The sequence below is a fragment of the Tachypleus tridentatus genome, chromosome 2, assembly GCF_004210375.1.
Source record: "Tachypleus tridentatus isolate NWPU-2018 chromosome 2, ASM421037v1, whole genome shotgun sequence".
NCBI classification, from domain to species: Eukaryota; Metazoa; Arthropoda; class Merostomata; order Xiphosura; family Limulidae; genus Tachypleus; species Tachypleus tridentatus.
Genome location: NC_134826.1, coordinates 99,745,402 through 99,767,546, shown reverse-complemented (window position 1 = coordinate 99,767,546; position 22,145 = coordinate 99,745,402). Strand labels below are relative to the sequence as shown.

Below are 22,145 nucleotides of genomic sequence, written 5' to 3'. Positions count from 1 at the left end.
ATGTAATGAATTCAGATGTAATATTATTTCGTTTCCTTTTTCTCGTAATGATTTATAAAGTACTATAACACACATTCTATCTAATTGTAATGCTTTAGCTTATCAATCATCTACAATTCTATTCATCTTTATTTAATGGATATATTCTGCGTTCACCTAGAAAAGCTTTAATATTTATACATAACATTCACAAATATATATAGATTTATGTGTGAGTGTGTGTGTGTGTGTGTATATATATATATATATCCCTTCAGAATAGCTACATTGTGAGCTTCAGGTCTTGGTTTGATTATTCAAGTTCGTACGATTTTACTATCAGAGGATAAACATTTCTTAAATGATTTTTAAAACTTATTTATAAAAATGCTGAGAGTAATCCAAGCATTTATTATTTATCCAGCTATATTTTTTCATATCTTGTTCATTCTTGATTTGGCCGGACGTAGCTTAATGGTTAGCGTCCAAAGATCCATGATTTACGTCCCAATACCGCAGAATTGCGTGCTGCACTTTGGGAACACTGACACATAATAGGACTGATGGCCCAATCCTACAGTAGCCCAAGAGTTATCGTGAGTGCGATTGACCGTTAACCTTCCCCTCTAGTCTATCATTTCGAAATTCAGGACAGTTAGCTAAAAATATCTAAAACAAACAAACACACTTGATTTTTAAAATATTTTCATATTTAAATATTTATAAGCTGAAATAGCTGTAATTCTAAAATCCTGAAACAATGTTACGTTTTTTCCTATTTTAATATATCACTGTTTTTTGTTTTGTTTTTTAATAATATGAACTTTTATGTTATCACCATTTCAACGCCACACTGTGTGACAGTGCTACTTTGGCATGATTAACATTCTTTGTAACGCAGTGATATGGCAGGAAACAAAACAAAAAGAATAGTAAGTCATTAATATTTTTAATATTACTAATTCATCATTTCACCAAATTAATCAATATGCAAAAATGATAAAATTTGGTCAAACATGGGACCTTTAACCCTATTTCACATTCTAATCATGCATTAATAAATACATTATACAAATTTCTCTTTTCACTTAATGATGAGCATATCTCTCTGAAAAACATTCTATGCAAACTCTTTTTTTTTTAGAACGTACAAACTGTTTTTCCCGTTGTGTATACTTTTAATTGTTTATTTATCAATGCCACATAAAACTTATCTACCTTTCATTTATACATTGTCCAAATCACATTTTCTCTAATTGAATTTATCAGCGTAAGATTGCGGCAGGTTCTATTAAAAATATTTTTATAACCTTGTCAATAATAACCTCAACAAAAATATTCTGACACTATAATTCTTGTTTATTTCACAGCAATAGTCAACTTGAAATGACGAGAAAGAGTATGTATCAATCAATATCAGGAAGTTTCCAGCCATGTGGCAGACTTGGACCAGCAACTCCACAGCAGATGAACAGTGGGGTTCAGACAGTGTCTCAATTGAATGTTAAAAAACCAGTAACGAATAAAGATAAAAAAATACGGACTAAAACTCTTCGTGGACATGACTACAAACGTTTAAAGTCCATGGTTCCAGCTGTTGCAGCTCAGCCGAAAGTGTCAAAGGTAAAATAAATAATGTAGAAAATGTTACCTATGTCGAACCTTTTTTTTAATTTGTGCATGTGTCATTAATGTATATCTTTCATTGCTAGATGTTTTATTGCAGGTGCTCAAAGAATAGACAGTAATATTAATGCCAAGTAATTTATTCTCACCCCTAACATGTCAAAAATAAATCAATAAAATCCAAGTTTACTTGTTGACGTTTAGATACATTAATGCAAATCATGCTTCAATCAATTTGAATCTAGACACAGATATGGGCCTTTAAACTTAATAAGCCTGCAGAAAGTTCAGTATGTTATGTTAAAACGATTTTGAATAAGCAAATTAGCAAGCCATGTGACACCTCCAATCAATATAAAATCAAGATGGAGCGAAATATATCAGAATTATATTTTGACATTGTTTGATGTTCATAAGTAGGATGATGCCACAGAAAATGAATTACGCGTGGAAAGAACATCTAACAGACTTTCAGACATAATATATTCACATACTTAGATTATAAATATATATTCAGATGATATTTAAATTTCCAAAACGAGAATATCCTTCATATCTAATGACATAGAAAGACACAGCATATAGATGAGCTCATGATACAAGACGATTCAAAAAGAGACCAGCACAAATTGTACCTTGTCCTTGATAATCAGTCTTCTAACAAGTGAGAATACATGAAAATATAGTTGTTTAGAAAAGTCGCCCACGTGCTCATGGCAATACTAGATGGATTATGGAAAGTTACCAAGAAAAAATGTGCTTTGAACATGACATGTTGCAGTTTTTCGCAAGTTATCCAAATGCACTGTTGTACGTCTTTTTTATATTACTTACTTTCTGTATAAATAGTTTATGAGACTTAAATATTTGTATATTTTTACATGAATCGTAAATAATTTCATTCAAATTGAAAACTACTAATTTATGTAAATAATTGTAGTGTATTATTTTGTTCATTGAAATTGGTTTTATAAAGCAATAACTTACTTCAAACATTTTGCCAATACAAGAACCTTTAATAATGAATTTAGAATTTTTCGTTGGCTATAACTTCCCCTTTAATGTTATTACTAGTCATTCGTTAGCCCTGCTTGTGTAGGCTTGGTTCTAATCTTCTTTGAAATGGTATTTTAAAAGTCTCTTCAAACAGCCATCAGAATTTTACTAAAATAAAATTGTTTCATTTTATAACAATATCTATGTAATGACTAGCTCATACGTTCCAACAATGTCTGTAAATATCACAGGAAAAGTTCAAATTTCTTGTTATACTTTCTGCTGCTTCTTTTTCATTACATGATAACTCAAAAACCAAAACAATGGTATCAACCAAGTTCACTGAGGTGACATAGTTTCAAACACAATATCCACTTTTATAAGTAGTATTAAAAAATTGTAGTATTTTATTTTTAAAAATTAGAATTATAGTGTAAAGGATGTTATCATTACCCTTGAAGTTACTTTTCTTACAGAAATACTGTTTTCCTTTAAAAAACTTAAGTTCAGGGTGAAACAGGAATTACCAGCCAATAATAAATAAACAATAAATGTTACAGTTGGACATCATTGTATTTAGAACTTAGTTATAGATACAACCTTCCCATATCTATTGAAACACGGTATTAAAAAAACAAGCAAACAAGTAAGGAAAAACTTTAAAAAAAAGAGGTAAATGTAGGGATGGTTAATGTCAATTCTTCAAAAACAATGCAAAAAATATGTTAGAAATAGCATTCGCATCATCCTTACATAACAACACTAATAATAATATGTTATTATGTAGGTATGATACAAATGCCATCACATGTATTTTGTTTACATCGCTTTTGAAGGATTGATATTAGCCATTCTCACATTTACCTCTTTTTTTTTTAGTTTTCTTTACTTGTTTACCAACAATTGTATCTTATACCTATTACTAATTACTGATACTGATTTTTTATCTCCCAGGTGACAGTCATTGAGGAAGCCGTTCGTTACATTGACCATCTGCATAGTGTTCTGTTGACAAGGCTAAAATCGTATGGTGCCCCACAACTTTTGGAAGGTGAATCTATAGACAATAGCTTTATATGATGTATTTGTAAGACATTGTTAGAAAAATCATTCTTTGAGCTTACATAGATAGGAACAGAACATTCAATCTCACTGCGTCTATGGCGGTTTTCCCATTTTGATTCGCACAGAAAATTAAACCAAGCCTAAAAGTTAATTTTTGCTTGTTTGACTTCTAACTTTGAAATACTTTTTATAGATAGGATAAAGGATTATCGTCCAAAACACATCGAATCATCCGTGTTTTTGTGAAATAAGGACATCCTCACTAAGCTTTACGTTTGAAATTACCTCTATAGAAATTCACATGACTACAAACTAAAAGTAAAAGGATAAGAATTTTAAGACTAGTTGTAATTAAATAGACTATAATATCAGTTATAAGAACTATATTATTGTTTGAATTTAAAATGTACAGAACATTTTATTACTACTTGTTACAGAGTTTAATAATTGGTAGAGAAGTTGATATTACAGTAAGCTCTAAGTAAAATCATAATAAAGTCGAAGAATGCCTATAAATTTTTATAACATTATGTATATTATAGACAAATCAAAGATACAGTTTATTATTATTGTTATTACCATGTTCTGAGTTCAAATTCGTGAATGTAAGCAAATACTTACAGCCTAGCGAGATTATATCACGATTATTAATTTTTTAGACTATTAGTTAGCCTACAGCATTAAAAACTAACTTCTGAGGACACAAAATTTTTTAAGCGCATGATATAAAATATTATTATCTCCTCAGGTTACTTACACATATATCAGTTTACGATTAAACGGGTTCTCAGACCTCCACAAGTCGCTGTAGTATAAACAACTACATATTTCCTATCTTCCTCCCTTATACAGTACCCTGAAAGTACAGGAAGCTATCAAAGTGAAAAATTATCGACCTATATTTCCGTTTGCTGTTCGCTAAAGTGTGACTTTTTCAGCATTAGAAAAATTTAGAAACTAGATTTCATTATAGACCCATAGATGGCGATTCTTAAATGCGTTCTAGTGATAAAATGTGATCTATTAAAATTACATAGTATATTGAGTAACAAATTAATGTATAAATGTATACATTTTTAATTATTTTTAAACTGAATATGGCATATCTAAATCTAAAAGTAATACTATCGCTTATTTAGTTTATGAAAACACGCACACATATGAATACGTGTACCGAGAAAAATATATATGCATGTGTATGTATTAGGCAGAAATATATTGTGTTGTTGTAATTACACCGTGAAACTGTTTATCATCTTATTATACGTTCAGAAACACTTAGAAAACGATACTGTCGAGTTTAACTGGAACTGAATCACTTGTGCAGGAGGAATTTGCATTTTCTCAGCTTTTGCGAATATGTGCCACACCTTCCATTCAGAATGTTTTTTTTTTATCATGCAGCTGTTGCACTTCTATTCCTCCGTTTAAAGGTCTTTATTACAATTCAAAGAAAGCGAAAAAACTAAATGACTGAATCTGAATTTGAACTAATTGTGTCAGTTTACGATATAATTATCACAGTGCCACATGGTTGATATTCCCATGGTGCTCAGAGCTAACAAAGTATGTTTCGTATAACTTGGTCATATACAGAAAATTTCTCCATCCTGTTATTTTAAGGCATAACGGGATGTTTTTGGAGACTTAAATAAACTAGAAATGTGTAGCTTTAAAAGTTTAAGGTGTTTACTAAATTATTGCGTAACTGGTTATTTTTAATTAAATTGAATACCTTTTTGTTGGCATTAGTGAAGTCTCTGCATCGATAGAATATTATAGATAGTTAAATAGCATATGAAATAGCTAATATATTTTCAATTTACGGGTAAAATTAGTGAAGACAAACATATGAAGATAGATCAGTCATACTCTAAACAAAGTGAACGTACATTTGACATATTGTCTATATCATAGAGGAGGAGGATCATAAACCAAAGGTTATCTCACTAAAATATGACTCAACCATGTCATATAGTAGGAAGATCATATGCTAAACACATATCTCATATATGTCACAAAACAGGAGTACTATGCAATAAACACACGCACACATAATTATCTCACAGAAAAGGAAGGTCAAATCTTTTAACTTTTTTTAAGTATCTCACGAAGCTAAAGTTCTAAACACTTGAAAACATGTCAACTACATCGCAAAGGAGCATCATAACTCTAAGGATATCTCAGCTATGCCATAAAGAGCAGAATCAAGCGATATTTTTACTATCTCATAAGGCACGAGTGTTATTTTCCTATTGTTCTTTCATAAGAAAACCTTCCTCATGAATAAATAGTCCAACCTAAGTAGATATTATCAACTTATTCCGTATTAAGGTGGAAAATTTTCCTGAAGCTGGGATTAATTAGCAAAACTCCAAAATCCTGAAGTTCTAATCAATTGCAAAGAGAGAAGAAAGCATGTTTTGTGATTGAGAGTTAAACAAGATGCTTTTATGTTCCAGTGCCGCTACAGTCAGTCGCTAAAACGTATAGGTGTTTCTTTGATGATTTGGACATCTTCATTTAACGCTACAGATATAACCTCACTTTTTGGTTTTGGTTTTGACGATTCCATCTACTAAATTAAATAATGTGGATTTTAAAAAAAATATTTATGGGGAACAAAGGTAAACAATATATATTCTTTATTATATTCAAAGACAGTAATATGTTAGATAAACAGCAACACGTTAGATAAAGTCAAACACCAATGTTTTACCTTTACAAAATATCCCTCTTTCCAAAAAGAAACCAAGTTTTTTACAGTGTAAATGGTTATATCTGTTTTGAAACCTTTATACTCTATAAGTTAAGGAACGCTAAAGCTATAGATAGAGAAATTGTGAAGTGTATAATAACACAGTTACACGATTCTTTATGAGAATATTTGCAATGCGATTTTGTTGTATCTATTGTTGATATGCTGAAGTTACAAAACAATATGAGCATTGATGGATTAATAAACAAAAAGTAGTAGAGAAGTGATTAATTATTAATGCAATTGAATCCTGTAGTTTTCCTGTGTTATACTTGTAATCAAATAGAGTACTTATCTATGATTATCTAAATAAAGTAAAATATGTAAACAGGAAACAAAGAGACGAAAGACAATTGCCTGTTGACGAGAGCAGGGGTAAAAGAGGAGGGTTTCGAATTCCTTGAAAGATAAGCCTCCATCAACTATTTAACTACAACTAAAATGGATCTGCTCTGCTTTACACTAAAAATTAATAGTGTTCAAACAATCGGTCGTATTGACACTGTGTTGGAGTGTTCAATAATAAACAGAAATATATGGCAATAAATCAGGAAAACTGATCCAACACTTCAAAATAAAACTCTGAGTAAAGGTAACAAGTATCTTGAAGACGGAATGACAAACTGTCAACCATTAGGACATTTTGAAACCAAACTACTAGTAACAACTAATATTCTGGATCAATATTTTATTGTCGTTAAAGATTTTGACGTATCTTGTCTTTTCGGAATAGACCATATTAAGCAAAATACAGCTACCCTAAACTTCTTCACAAATGTTCTTGAATCAAATATGCTACCTTTTAAGCATGGTTCCGAGGATGAAAAAGTATTAATCAAAGAAGTACAGTTTTGACAGTTTAAGAGTAAAGACGGCGAACAATAAAAACAACTGGTATTCCAATTGTTTGAAAGTTGTATTTGGTATTTCTGTTGTTGTTACAATTTAATTTCTTGTTTCTATTTCGTTCTAGCGTTTTGTTTTAGTCTCTCACAACCTTACAAGGGCCACTAACCAAACCATGTGACTCGTCATTTCGTTCAATAACTTTGTTGAAATTTATTTCAACGGCTTTTGTTGAAACTACTATGACCACAACCATAATATTAGAGCTGGTTAAGAGATTTATCTCTGTACCCCTTCAAGCTTCGTCAAGCGCTAATAATTTCAAAATATTTGAAAAACACGCTACCTGAATCCTGAATATATATCTGAAAGATAGCTTTGAATACAGAATGATTCATTGTTTTCGACGCACCTTCCATAAGAGATAATTTACTTGTCACAGAGTACAACCCACTTAGGTTCTTGGTCACTGGAATATAGACCTGTCACTTTTCCTTCTCGAACAGTCCCTTTTCAGTTTTTAGAAAACATATTAAGCACAATTTAACGTATCCATGTTCGTATGTGTACAAGACTTCTTGTGGACTGACTCGAGTAATTATTTGTTATTAGTAGGTGAAATGTTTCGTATAATTTATGTAAACATTGAGTACTTTATGTTAAAGTATTGTAGAAGCTTCCTGACAATGTTTCTTACCTAAAACACGTTCCCTAGATTTTTATTAAAACTTGTAAATAGTTATATAGCTATATGCACACACACACACACATATATGTTCACAGAAGAAATAGATTGATAAAAAGTTTCAAAAGTGCATGGTGTTAAAGTCGCAACATTTTAGGCAATACACTAAGTATCTGGTAGCGAACCCCTAAAGCACTTTAAATTTATTCAATCATTTTCTGTTTCTAAAGGAAGAAATAAAGTTTGCAAAGCGATTAAATTCAGTTTGTGTTTGAACTCGATAGGTAGTAAATCAAGGATAGGTGATATTGTTTTGGTGATTTTAACAATTGCAGTGATCAACATGTGTTATGAATGGCTTTGGTAAAAATATTATTTACTAATTTTATGAGGTTTTCGTTTTGTTATGAAATATACTAATTATTAGAGCACAAAGGATGTAATTTTGATGTATATGATACAATGCATTTCGTAATATGAAAACAAATATATTTTACTGTAGTCAGAATTACCTTGTTTTTTGTGTCGTTGTTCTTGTTTTTTGCTTTTTCGAGAATAGTAATGTAGTAATTATAATAGAAATTACAAGCAACTGTCAAATCGTTTTGTTTTCCACAGATGTCAAAACGTATTTAAAATATTTTGAATCTCCGAGATATCCACATAAGCTGAAAATCATGAATTCGGGCATTATCATTGTTGCTTGTCCGTTTTCTAGTTTATATCACGAAGGTATATCTTGTAACATGAAGTAACGTTTACTGGATAATATAAAAATAAAAGCAATGAAGCAACAGTGAGGACGAAGTCTTATAATCAATCTATTTGTTAAGAAGTGTTGTTTTTAAGAAGTTTAAAAGTTAATGTTAATCCGTTAAACTATGTTTGAATTTACTCAGTTTGTTTGTTTTGTTTTTTGAATTTCGCGCAAAACTACTTGAGAGATATCTGCGCTGGCTGTCCCTAGTTTAGCAGTGTAAAACTACAGGGAATACAGCTAGTCATTACCACCCACCACCAACTCTTGGGTTACTCTTTTACCAACGAATAATGGGCTTGACTGTCACATTATAATGCCCCCACGGCTGAAAGGGCGGACATGTTTGGTGCGATGGGGATTTAAACCCGCGACCCTCGGATTACGAATGGAAGGCCTTAACTCACCTGGCCATGCCGGACCATTTACTCAGTTAAAGAGGCAAACATTTTCACGAAAATTCCTAAAAAGTAAAAGCAAGATTATAAAAATTACAAACTATTATTTTTTGTTGCTGTATCACCAATGGTTTGAATGCATTCTTGTTACATAATCTATTTTCCAAGTGTCGATAGGTTGAATTGTGCTATACGAATCTCGCGTTTTCTTTTTGTACAGTGCACGTTACATTTAACTCAGGTCAAACACGACGTAGTGATGATCTTTCCCGTACTGTGCATCCGGGAACTGTAGCTTTGTGTAGGAAGTTCTCAGTTTAATTGTTTTTATTTTCGTATTTCTTATCTAATTGTGTGTATGAAGCTCTGATATTATTTATTTTGACGTGTTTATTTAGTCTGTTAAATGCTATTGAACCATAAACATCAAATTTTTTCGAACCAGTTATTATTATAAGTTTGAAAATGTGCATTATAGTTTTATATCCTTTCTGGTTCAGTAAGTTTCTAGATTTTAATATAAAATCAAATGTAAAGAGATCTTTAGAGATATGTTATCAAAACTTATAGAATGATTTAAAATTTCACCTCCACAAAATAAATTATACAAATCTAAGAAAAATTTATTTCCAATATTGCATTTATTATGAACTTCTATGTAAATATTATCACTTAACAACCACTTCTAATTATTTTGTCTTTTTGAAATAAGAATTATTATTCTGTCGAACATCAAACACATAGCAATTATTTAAATAATCATACAACAATACTTTACATTAAATAATGGTACTGCTGACCTAACTAACTTATGCAAGTACGTATAATCCTATATGATTTTCATTTTGATATAATACATATACATTTCTATCAACGTTTCTTGAATGACGATCCGCGATGCTAAGAACTCCACGTAACTAAGATGTTTTCTCTCAACCAGGTATTAATCTGGATATCAACCACATGGCTCAAACGGAAATTAGGGAATTAGTACACAATCTTGTTACAAATGCCAGCTGTGAAGGTAAACAAAATAATGTAGATCTCTCGCTGTTTGCATTATCCCACCTACCAGCTCCAACGGAGAGAACTAGAAGGATACCATCGTACTTATTACGTCACCAAAGAAGACGATCGTGAATGTGGTTAGTATTAATTTCACTTGTGCAGTTACAATTAGACAACTGAAAATTAAAACTATGTGATATTACATTTTTAATCATTGAACTAATATATTAATGTACTAAACCAATATTTTTTTGTGAAATTGCAAATACTAAGGTTTAAATCAATTTTTTCTCTAGAAATCCTTTGTGGTTAATTTTTTCGTTAATTTTGTTTTTGTCGCATTACTAAAACCTATAAGAAAACCATACTTAATAAAAATACGTATGGAAAATAATCTAATTTTTATGGGGTTATGAATGTCCTGTTTTTGGTTTCGTAAAATTTATTTCCAAAGTTGTTGCTTTTTTCTAATATTAATAGATAGCAATGAATATCTGAATTATTTTGTTTGTTTGATGTTAAGCAGAAAAACAGTTGTATGCGACATCACACTTACTGTTTAGCTACTGAGGGACTTTTCAACTCAGTTCAGAGTAATGTTAATTCAGTAATCAAATTCCAGAGGAGTCTCTGCTCACTCATTCTTATTTTTCTTTTATATATTTAAATTTGTGCATATCCAATCTACTGTGTATATAAGTGATAAAATACAGTGGCATATTACTAAATATTATTAAAATTTCTGGTAATTAATTGTTTTATTACAGTTCACTAACCCACATTAAGCACTCCCATAAAGAATTGCTCTCTTTGAATAAATGAGACATCTAGTTATTGTTCACCAATATTTATTAAATATAATGTTAGGTCATTTTTATTCCTCATCAGAGTTAAATCTCTGCATTCTTTAATTTAAATTTAGATTTTCTTATTTCTCTTCAACATTTTTTTCTCAGGTTCTTCTACACAGTTTTAAATTTAACATCCTTAACACGATGTCATGTCTTTTGTATTCATCGTCACTTATCATTCATATGTATAAAGTACGAATTATTTGACTAAATGTGAGATGTGTTGAATTATTCACAGGGGATACATCCATGCGACATTGTCTACTCAGAGAATGAACCCTTTTGGGTATAACACATCATCAACAAAACGATAATACCAGATTAACTTCATTAACATGTTATAAAAATAACTGATAACGCAAAGATAATTTCATTTAATGATTTATTTAAGAGCTTCCAGAACTAAAATTGAAACAATGATTGACCTTCATAACTTGTATAATATACGTGATATTAATTGACCTCGGTAACCTGCATGAAATATTTGATATCGCCATTAAAGGACAACTGTGGATGACCACTACAGAAGATTGACGTGAAACAGCCTCATAATAGTTCTGTAAGAGCTATCGTGAATGACTGAATGTTAGTTAGATTGAAGTTCTAATTGCATTAGCCAACAACAATTATGAATGAGCAACTGTGGACACTTTAATAGTTAGTTAGAATAAAGTTGTAACTCTACTCTACTTGGAACTGTTTTGAAGTTTAAGGTAACAGAGGGTTTCTACTCATTCATAGGCTTCTATGTATATTAAGAAATGATTTGTAATACTTCATTTTGATATGAACATGAAATTTAAGACATTACGACATCACTGCCCTCTGGTAGTAATATCAGATTTGCTGCTTTTAACCGCTATAAATCCCTTAAAATGTCGAATTTCACGTACTCGTTCTGTGTATGTATAAAATAACATTTTTTCTGTAAATTTTGTGAAAGAATAAATAACTGCATCTTCTGTGTAACGTTGAACCAAATTGTTTAGTAATCTCTTGGAGAATGAGGTTATTGTGTTCAAGATATAACTATCTTTACCGTGGAATAGGAATATTATTCAATTAACATTTCTTACCTGAAAATATGAGCTTACATAATTTTTTTTGTTTCATCAACATTATATATAATCACATTTTAAAATAACAACTAAATTTCATATTTATACAGCTTGTTTCTTAAAGCTTTATAAGGCGAATACAGTTATCCGCTCTGTCATATTTTCACTATATTAGATACTAAATTATTTGCATCAGAAAATAAAATTCATCTCACTTTATGAGTAACTCATTGGATTTTTATAATTTTTCTGTTTTTAGTAACGTATAAACACGTAAACGTACAATTTCAAAAACGCGAGGTGTTTCAAAACTTGCCATAAGTTAGTTAAAAGAAAAGAAGTTTATAAAGATTCCTAGTGTTGAGGAAACATAACCTTTTACTGAACATAATAATATCTTATTTTACTGAAGTGAACTGCATCTAACTCTAAATATTGGATGAAAAGATATAAACTGCAAGTATTAATACGGACGTCAGTGAATAATCAATATTTGTTATCATTATTCTAAGAACGTTCTGTAAAGACTGTTTTATGGTGTTTACTTATAATATAGAGTTTATAACAATAATTATATGGAACAACCTCATGAATATTTGAGGAACGTATATCTCTCTCTACGTTTATATACATATATATGTATTCTTAAAATCAATAAAACTTATGTTTACAATTTTGGATCGCTTTTTAACTCTGTTCAATCAGGTTACAAAAGTATTGTCTATCCGCCAGTTTATCTATTTATCTGTATCTTGTACAATATTATTTTTTAATTCGACATTCTTCTTTGTGAACCTGACGATGACCGAAGAAGGTCGAAACGTTGTTCGCTCCTCTACCTAGAGCTATCTTTACTCATACCAGCCGTTTTTACATATATATTTTTCTCTACAAGTGGGTTTTCTCGTCGTCACGGATTATTATTTATTAATGTTCCTAGAATACACCATTAATATCTGTTCTGCTTCAATACATGGAAGTTATAAAATCCAGTGATTTTCCTATTTAAAAAAAATGTAAAGCGGCCGATAGCAAATTGTATTTTGTTCCACGATAAACGATTTAGAACTGTTTGGGGGAAAAACGTTTTAAATAAAATTACAATTCTAAACTTCATCCTTTTAAAACACTATCTATTGCATTATTTTAATAGTATTATAGATAATTTTTGTAAAGTTATTTTTTTAACAAAATGTATAATAAATTATACAAAATCATAACAATCTTTTAATTTTAGCATACAGTGTATGATCATCGGGTGTTTGTAGCTTATTTTAAGGTTCACAGTATTAGAGGGTTTCTTGTATATTCTGATGTATGACATCTCGAATAAAGTAGCAAAAAAAATCGCAATAATTTTGGGATTTGCATTGTTACTTTCACACTATCTTTATTTCGTTCGTAAAACAAAAACAGGATTAATTATCAAAAGGTATAAAAAATCACAATAGTTAAATGTATGTGTAAAAGCTAATAAGTAACTAGTTTTCACCCCTTTAGGAAGAATAACTAAATTAAAGAAAAATATTTCCATTATAATTGATTTAATAGAACTGTTTATAAAGTATTTACGTCAATGTAGAGAGTGAGAAATAATTTATATCTTTCGAAATGAAACGACAGTCCCAACTCATGAGAACATTTACCTGCAATGTAACTCACCTCCAGAGCTAGCCCTGTTCGAAAAATACATTGGTGCACATTACGTTACTAGACATTCATTGTTCACAGTTTTTGTTTTTTTTCTGAAACAACACTGAAGCCAAATTTTCACGCTTGTACCTCAAATAATCTGTTTTCACATTCATTGTCAATTCAGTGTTACGTGACACATTTTCTAAAATAAATTAGACGTTACAATTAATGAAATTCAAAGCCTAGTTGCTATTGCTAGTGATGTTTTTTTAAGAGTTAGACAACTATCGTTCTGTCATAGATAAGCTATATTATACGTATGTTAGTAATTATGGCGATATTTCATACATTGAGTGTTGATTGGTTGTCTCGGGGGTTGGGGTCATAATGCTTCGCACCAGATACAATTACATAATAATTCCACGAAGCGGCACTAGAGGACTCTTTATGGAGTCATAGTTCCGTGACGTGGTACCAAAGAGCCTGTTGTTAGAGGAGAGTATAAGATGATGATGAGGTCAGCATCCTAGATATTTTGCGAGTAAACTGCCATAGGATGATGTACATCATCGTTTCTCAACATGTCATCAACTTTATAATAGCAATTAAACTCCTAAAGTTAATATTTTACTTTATTCGGATAACATATATTTTACTATTATAACCATTGAAGAGTTTTTATCACAATTACAGTTTCATTTTATAAGTAACTAAATCTGCTATTTTAATCATTAGTTTTGTCATTACGGTTAACTTTATAGCTTTTGCTTTCATACTGCATTGCATTATATACTTTTTAAAAAGGTGGATGGTTTTCTATAAGCAAATAGTTATTGTAATTCTGTAGGACTTTATACAGGTTTTAACTATTTTGTGTGTATAATTTTCATTTGTATACTGATTTGTATCACCCGTGTTTTACAAAGGTGGATGATGTTTCTATAGGCGACAGCGTTACTATTCTTCCGTAAGAATGTATACAGATTTCAATTTATCTTAAATTATTTAATATTTTTATATCTATGTATATATATATATATATAATTGTACTATATATATTTCTATACATGAATAGTGTTACTGACACAGTGCTGAAAAGTTTTATCATACCTAATATTCCATTTTTATAAATATTGAATAAGACAGTTACATTATTATTCTGTAGCTGAATGTGTTTTTAAATACTGATTTTGTAAATCTTTAATGCACCAATTATAGTTTCGATTCTATATTTAATTTGTATGATTTACTTTTTGAATTTTCTGAAGTTTTATATGCAAAACACTAATTGCTAATTCATTTCTATAATTAATATGTTGTATAACACATATTCATTTTGAAAAGGACGCTTATTTAAATCTCGTAATAATATACAACAATTTCATGTTTAGTTATATACGTTAATCTGTTTCAGTAAGCTTTTAAAGGACCTATGTAAATAGTTATGTTTAACCAATAATACAAAATTACAATCTTACGTTTCTGTAGATATCTTCATAAATCTTTGTCTAGAGCTTATTTTGCTAACTGAAATTTTTTCCACATAAATTAAAAGCTTGATATGTAACGTTCTTACCATTTCTTTCTGCAAAACTTTTATTTTTTTAAAAAATAACGCTTACTACAAATAGATAAACTTCCCAAACCCTTTCTTATTTAGTTGTTTGCTTCGCTGATAAAGCCTGACCTTCGTGTAAAACCAAGTGAAGTGTTTGCTTAAGGTTAAAACAAGTAATGATTTCGTTTCTGTAAAGATGACAAACAAACCAGAAATTACATTTTACATATCTTTCAAAAATTCACCTTATGAGCACCATAACATTTATACTTATTAGGTAATCAATAACAAAAATTAACACAGTTTATAAGTTCGGCAGTAAATAAATCAAATTTGCTATATACAGTTGACAATCATAATCTTGTAAAGAATCTTTAATAATAAATCAAGTAATTATCCATTCAAATTTTATAAATCCAACACATTTACTCTTTGTAAATATATTGTAAAGCATACTTTACAATAACTTATTGTATTTCACAGATAAACAAGCATCACACCTACTGAAACCTTTGTTAACAAAACTTAAAGCTAGACTAATATGCTATTCATGTAAACAGTCTGAAGTACAATAACAAGGGGATTCCAATAATCTAAAGTACTAGTTAAAGGAATAAGGAGTGAAGTTCTTCTCACATCTATAATCTATGAATATAAAGTAAATTTCGAATATTGCAGAACCTGGATAAGGGAAGAATAGGCTTGATATTTAAGAACACTAGTACCACCATTAATATGTACAAACTCATTGTTTCTCCTTTAGAAGCTGAGACACTAGTATAAATATAGTCAAGTTGACTTTGTTTCGAAAATTCAATTTCAGACATGTTGGTTTTGCAATATTCAGTGTCTAGAATGTTTTTTGTTCAAAATCAGAACTATTCAGATCGACTGAGATCTGGCTGAGACTCTTTACATAGCAAATTGATCACTACAATCCTTGTCGAGTGTGAACTGGATTAAATGAGTCAAATATAATTGTTCATAAATACTAGTTACATCACAATACATAATATTAGGGCAAGGGCTTTTTAACACTAAATTATTTGATTTTAATTTTAACATCGTTTATAATAAACGTATGAATAAACACAGTCGAAATCTTTCCTTGCATTTTAACATACTGATATTAATACATTTTACGGTCTTTTGAGCTTCTACAAACTGTATACCAATACTAATACATTAAGACATATTCATATTTAAAACTTTATCCTACTTGTATGGCGTGGCATGTCCATGTGGTTAAGGCACTCGACTCATAATCTGAAGGTCGTGGGTTCGAATCCCTGTCACACCAAACATGCTCGCCTTTTCAGCCGTGAGTGGAGGGGCTATAATGTGACGGTTAATCACCATTCGTTGGTAAAAGAGTAGCCCAAAAGTTGGCGGTAGGTAATGATGACTAGCTGCTTTCCTCTTGTCTTACACTGCTAAATGATGGACGGCTACCGCAGAAAGCCCTCGTGTAGCTTTGCGTGAAATTCAAAACAAAGCAAACCTAGTTGTACTAAAAACCCCACGCTAGTACAGTGGTCAGTCGGCGGATTTACAACGTTAAAATCAGAAGTGCGCTTCCACTTGGTGGGCTATTAAGATAACGTGATGTGGATTTGCTATACGAAAAACGCCCACATATTGTACTAAAATGATAAAAGTAAGCTCTAACCGCAAAATAAGTCTACTGGTAAAATTATAGTAAAACTATAAGTTCAGAAAGAAACTTGATTTTTTCATTTGTGAATATTGCCTTGAGGTCCGATTGTGTACTTCATTAAATAGTAAAAAATATTAAAACACTGTTTATGCATATATATATATCACAGGTGTGTGTGCATCTGACAAAATATTTTTTTCTTGATAAAACTGTGTTTTTTATAATTTTTTCTGCTCAGGTATTAGTGTTTGCCAATAAAATGTAAACGTTGAGTAGAAAATATTAAGTTTTGAAAACTATCATAAAAACAAAGATTATATAGTTATGTATGTGACAAAAACTATATTGTTATAAGTTGGAAATGAGTTATAATGAATCTCAGCTTGAGAAGTTTCTCTATAACAAGAAAAAGTAGCAAATAATTATCTATTAAGATAGTTAACAGCTGACAATAAATGCTCATAATTGAAATACACTATAAAACTCAAAATATATATCGTCACATACTAAAACAACAAACTGACGATATGATTGAAGATATATTGTATTGTCAGATAGATCTATTTTACTAATGCTTTCAAGTTATTTAATTATCTCGTTGCATTATGCTTTATAACTAAAACGTTTAACCACAACACATTTCTTGCCTAAAATATGTGTCATCACCTAAGACAATATAACTGAAGATATTTTGTTAAGAGCAGTCTTTCTAGACTGAAGGAAGATATGAATTGTCAAATGAGATTACTCGCTAAAAATATGTTATATTAGACTAACAGTACTGAAGAATCAACCTTGCAATCTGTGTGTCCAATTGAACATACATTTCTATTTGGGAAGATTAGAATACATTATTTGATTAATCGGGTACACTCGTTATTAACCACATTTTCTGCTGTAATTTTAATAATATCTTATGAGGTTCGGATACTTTGGAGATTCAGGTTAGTCCTAAACACATATATTAAGCTAAGGATAAAAAAAAAACATTTGTTCATACCATAACCCACTTTATGTTAAACAGCCATACATACTATGGTGATTACAACAACAGCCGTTGATATTGTGGCTTAGTTGTTTTGCACAACCACGTGCCTTTGCAATGGGACATTTGTTAGTCTACAGATTTATAACTCTAAAATCAAGGGTTCGATTCCCCTTGGTGAATACAACAGATAACCTTAATGTAAAAATTGTTGGCATGGTTTAAATCAGCATCTCTCAAATGAGGGGATATAAGACTATTCTAACGGGGTCGTTGTTATTTAAAGAGTAAATATAGTAATTTATTACTTTGTGTGAAGGATATGTTCGTTAATCCGAAATATTTTCAGGGGAGTAGCAAGAAAGTTTGATAATCCCTATTTTAGGTGATGATGCAAATATTCGCTAATGCAAGAACACTTTTAATGTACACATAAGTTGACATTTAAGGGCCGTTAAGGCTAGGCCCGGCATGGCAAGGTGGGTTAAGACGTTCGACCGGTAATATGAGGGGCGCTGGTTCGAATCCTCGTCGCACTAAACATGCTCCCCCTTTCAGCCTTGGAGGCGTTTTAATGTGACGGTGGGTGGTAATGACTAGCTGCCTTCCCTCTAGTCTTACACTGCAAAATTAGGAACAGCTAGCGCAGATACCCTCGTGTAGCTTTGCGCGAAATTCCATAAACAAACAAACCGTTAAGATTAACAGTCGTCGATGCCATAGTTCATTTATTACATAGTAGCTGATACTGTAAATTATTTAGTGTAAACAGTTGTTTATAACATGATTCAGTTGAAGTACATGGAAATTAATGTCACAGATCAGTTGTTGTTATATAGGAGGAAAAAGGTTATTGCTGTATAGACGAGTTGAATTAGTGTTTACTTACCTCTTTCATATACATTTGAACTACTAACTACGTGCAGTAGGGAAAGGTGAATATACAATTTCCGTAGTAGGAAACTCTCTCATTAAGTACATATAGTTATTTGTAGTGGAAAGAATAAAAAAATACTAAGTGTAGAATTTTGTTTACCAGGTGCTAAAGTACAGGATATTATTATGTGGGTTGACGGTTTAGTTGCTGGTAATAAAAAACATTGAAGGAATGATGATGTTTGAAATTATAAATCAGCAGAATTGCATAATAAGAGGTTTAGGGCTAGATATGCGTGTGTGGTTCTTTCGGAGGTGCTCTCTTGGGCTAGAAGCAGAAATGAGTTACTTCAAGGGATGAGAGGCTTAAGGGAAAGATTATTACTAATGTGCTTTAAAAAAAAGAAAAATTGATGTGGGAGACTATACGTTAGAGATTGGCTCCACTTTAGTAGCTGAAGTGGTTCATGGAAAAGCCTTAGATACGTTCGTTAAATAAAACACTATCTAACAAAATTTTTACTTTTTTTTCCTTCCTGGGTAATGAAATTTTCAAATTTACCCATTTCCCAGAACATTCCAGATAGATTCAGTGCTGAGTAGCTAAGAGAGAATTTTCTCGAACTTACAAGAATTTTCAAGAACTTTTAAGCTTTTAAAGTTCTTCTTCTATATTTATAAAATAATATATTAATAATATTTCTGATCATGATTATTGAATGTGAAATATCTGAATTGACCTGAATAATGCAAATATTTTTCCATTATTGGTAAGTAAAAGTCCTGAGAGATTATATGTATTTGAAGCACGAGGACTAGGCAAGATTTTATTTTGTTAAAGAATGTCAAAACAATTATATTAGTTTTTCTCTCTTTCATTATTACTAGGTCCATAGAGAGTAAACACGTGTCTGAATATTGGAATGTTACTTGAGTTACTCCAATTCTTAGAGAGAATGTGAAGAGCCACTCTAGAAATTATAAAGCAGTTCGTTTTACTTTTGTAGTGGAAAAGTTCTAGAGAGTTTGAGTTACGAAAGCTTTATAAAATCACTTGTGAAACATAATTTCATAAAATTAATGAAGGCCGACATGGATTTACCTAACCTTATTCTAATAATGTGATATATTGTTTTGATAACACTTTTGTTATCATGAGAAGGAAATAGTGTACCTTAAAGTATTTAGATTTTCAAAAAATATTTGATAAAATGCCTCAAAAGGGATTAGCTAAAAATCACATGAATATGGTTTGGGAAAGACTAAGTATTCGGATTGTATTGTAGATGGATGGAAGAAAGTACGAAGATGACATACTGGACACTTATTACAACAAGAGTCTGTTATGAATTATTATTTATAATAATAATGATATACACTGTTTAACCTGATAATCTTATACACAATAATAATATTTATATAGAAAGACATAATTATTAAAATATGCTGATTAAACCCTTCTTTTTTTTTAACTACCTAGAAAATTTAGACTAATTGTTAAGTTGGCAAATGACCTGTAGTAATTATATTATTTTGACCAAAATATGTACACATTTTATAGGAAATAAGATTATTGTTACAGTAGAATAAAAATACAAAAATACACTTAGCGCTGTCAAACTGAGAAATGCATGTTATATTAAACATTTGTACATGTAATTTGTATAATGAGTCAGGTTGTATGAACAGCATGAACGATTTATTACAACAGCAAATAAAGATGTGTAATTAGGCATTTCTCCTATCACAGCAAAACGTTATAAAAATGTATAATGTCAAAATATGTCGTCAAATTATTATAATATTATATTAGCGTTTGTAACCTTATATCAGTTCCTATTAAGCGCTCAGTACTAGATATAGGGTCGTAGTTATCAATATTCTGGCTCATCTGGAGATTTTACTTGCTATGGTAGTTTTGTAATGTCCTGTTGGTCCAGATTATTCTGTACAATACGTGCATTGTGGGAGTGATACTGTTATCCTGGAACACAAAGATACTGCTAAACCTTGCTCTACTAAACGGCAAAAAATTCATTTCCATGTAATGCCTTTATGGGAGGCACTGACGTTTCCTTAAGGGATATGAAGAACAGTTTTTTTCCAGCATGATGAATAGCTGTCCAAACATGTAGTGCACTACCTTAGTGTGTACCTTATAATCGTTCCTCATCTGTTGTTATCCAGTCATTTATCTGAATAAAAATGACATGTAACAAGTATCCCAACTGTAATTAGGCATGCCGTATTTTCATGCAACATGGTGAATTCTGGTTAATATTGGTTTGTAGATCGCCCTGTTTGATCAGTCTCTTATTCACTCTTCTTCTGGATATCCTGAATGAATTGTTAATGACATTCTTATCGTAAGGTGTAGAAAGATTTTTACGACTTTGATGTGTTAACCTGTGTTAACAACGGTTATCTAGGGCAGTAGTTTTTCAGCATCTACCAGTAGACGTTTCTGGAACAACCTTTGCTGCAGTCCGATCATAAATATCTGCCCAAACATGTACTGCACCACCTTCTTTACGTACACTGTGGGAAGACAGTCTTCCCTTATCTGTTATCCAGGCACTCACTGAGGGTACCCTACTGTTCTGGCAATGTCTCTTTGTTTCATGCCATTTCTGGACAATCGAACAATTTGGTGGTCTATAATTTCTGGCACGTGACAAAACATGGCATTACACCAAATATAGAGAAGCTGTCAGAACAAAGTGTTGATCTGTTTTGAAAAAAAGATTATAGTTAAAGCACATCCTTTTACACAAAACATGTATGTACGTGTGTTTTCAAAAACAAGTGCTCACAATAACTTATACAGAGCAGAATAACAATTCATACATGTTTTTTCTAATCATGCTACTATTGCTACTACTCGGGTATTTACTCCATAATCACTCCACGCAAGTAGTCAATAACATCTAAATATAACAGTAATAACACGGTTTGGCCAAGGCTGTACTAGGGTCATGTAATGTATCTAGGTTATCGTAAGTTGAATCGTATGTTTAACATCCCAGTAGCATGACGAAGGAAAATTATCTTGCCTTAGTCACTCAGGCCATCGTAACAAGTAGTAAAGCTAATATAACTTTAGAGTACATATGTAAATATATTGATTACAGTTCAAAATAGGTAATTATCTCTTTATACATCCCACTAGTTTGGGCTTGATTGGAATATTATGTACAGTTATGAGCTCCTTATTTAAGAAAGTTCAAAAGAGAGCTATAGAAATATTCAATAGATAGAAAGATTATTTTACACTGGTGGGTTGAGAAGATCTCTCACGTTATTTTGTTTTCAGAGAAGAATGGTGAGAAGCGATATTTGTTTATTAGTTATTTATGGTAATTTATTCACTACTAATAACCTAAAACACTTTAGGTTTTCGAATAACA

The 22,145-nt window shown here is 30.9% G+C and overlaps 1 protein-coding gene and 1 long non-coding RNA gene across 4 annotated transcripts in view; one reads left to right on the top strand and one right to left on the bottom strand.

Annotated features, from left to right (window-relative positions):
* LOC143244678 (uncharacterized) overlaps positions 1–13,080 on the top strand; it is a 70,641-nt gene extending 57,561 nt beyond the window's left edge. For all 3 annotated transcript variants that reach the window (XM_076489775.1, XM_076489774.1, XM_076489776.1), the window contains exons 3-6: positions 1,350–1,602; positions 3,556–3,652; positions 10,051–10,255; positions 11,208–13,080. In XM_076489775.1, the coding sequence (XP_076345890.1) occupies positions 1,366–1,602; positions 3,556–3,652; positions 10,051–10,250 (534 nt within the window). In that variant the 5' untranslated portion in view covers positions 1,350–1,365 and the 3' untranslated portion in view covers positions 10,251–10,255; positions 11,208–13,080. The remainder of the gene's footprint in view (positions 1–1,349; positions 1,603–3,555; positions 3,653–10,050; positions 10,256–11,207) is intronic.
* A 2,361-nt stretch (positions 13,081–15,441) lies between these two features.
* The window catches only part of LOC143244679 (uncharacterized), a 44,321-nt gene continuing 37,617 nt past the window's right edge, over positions 15,442–22,145 (bottom strand). Inside the window, exon 4 of the long non-coding RNA XR_013025274.1 lies at positions 15,442–21,466. This is a non-coding gene — a long non-coding RNA (uncharacterized LOC143244679). The remainder of the gene's footprint in view (positions 21,467–22,145) is intronic.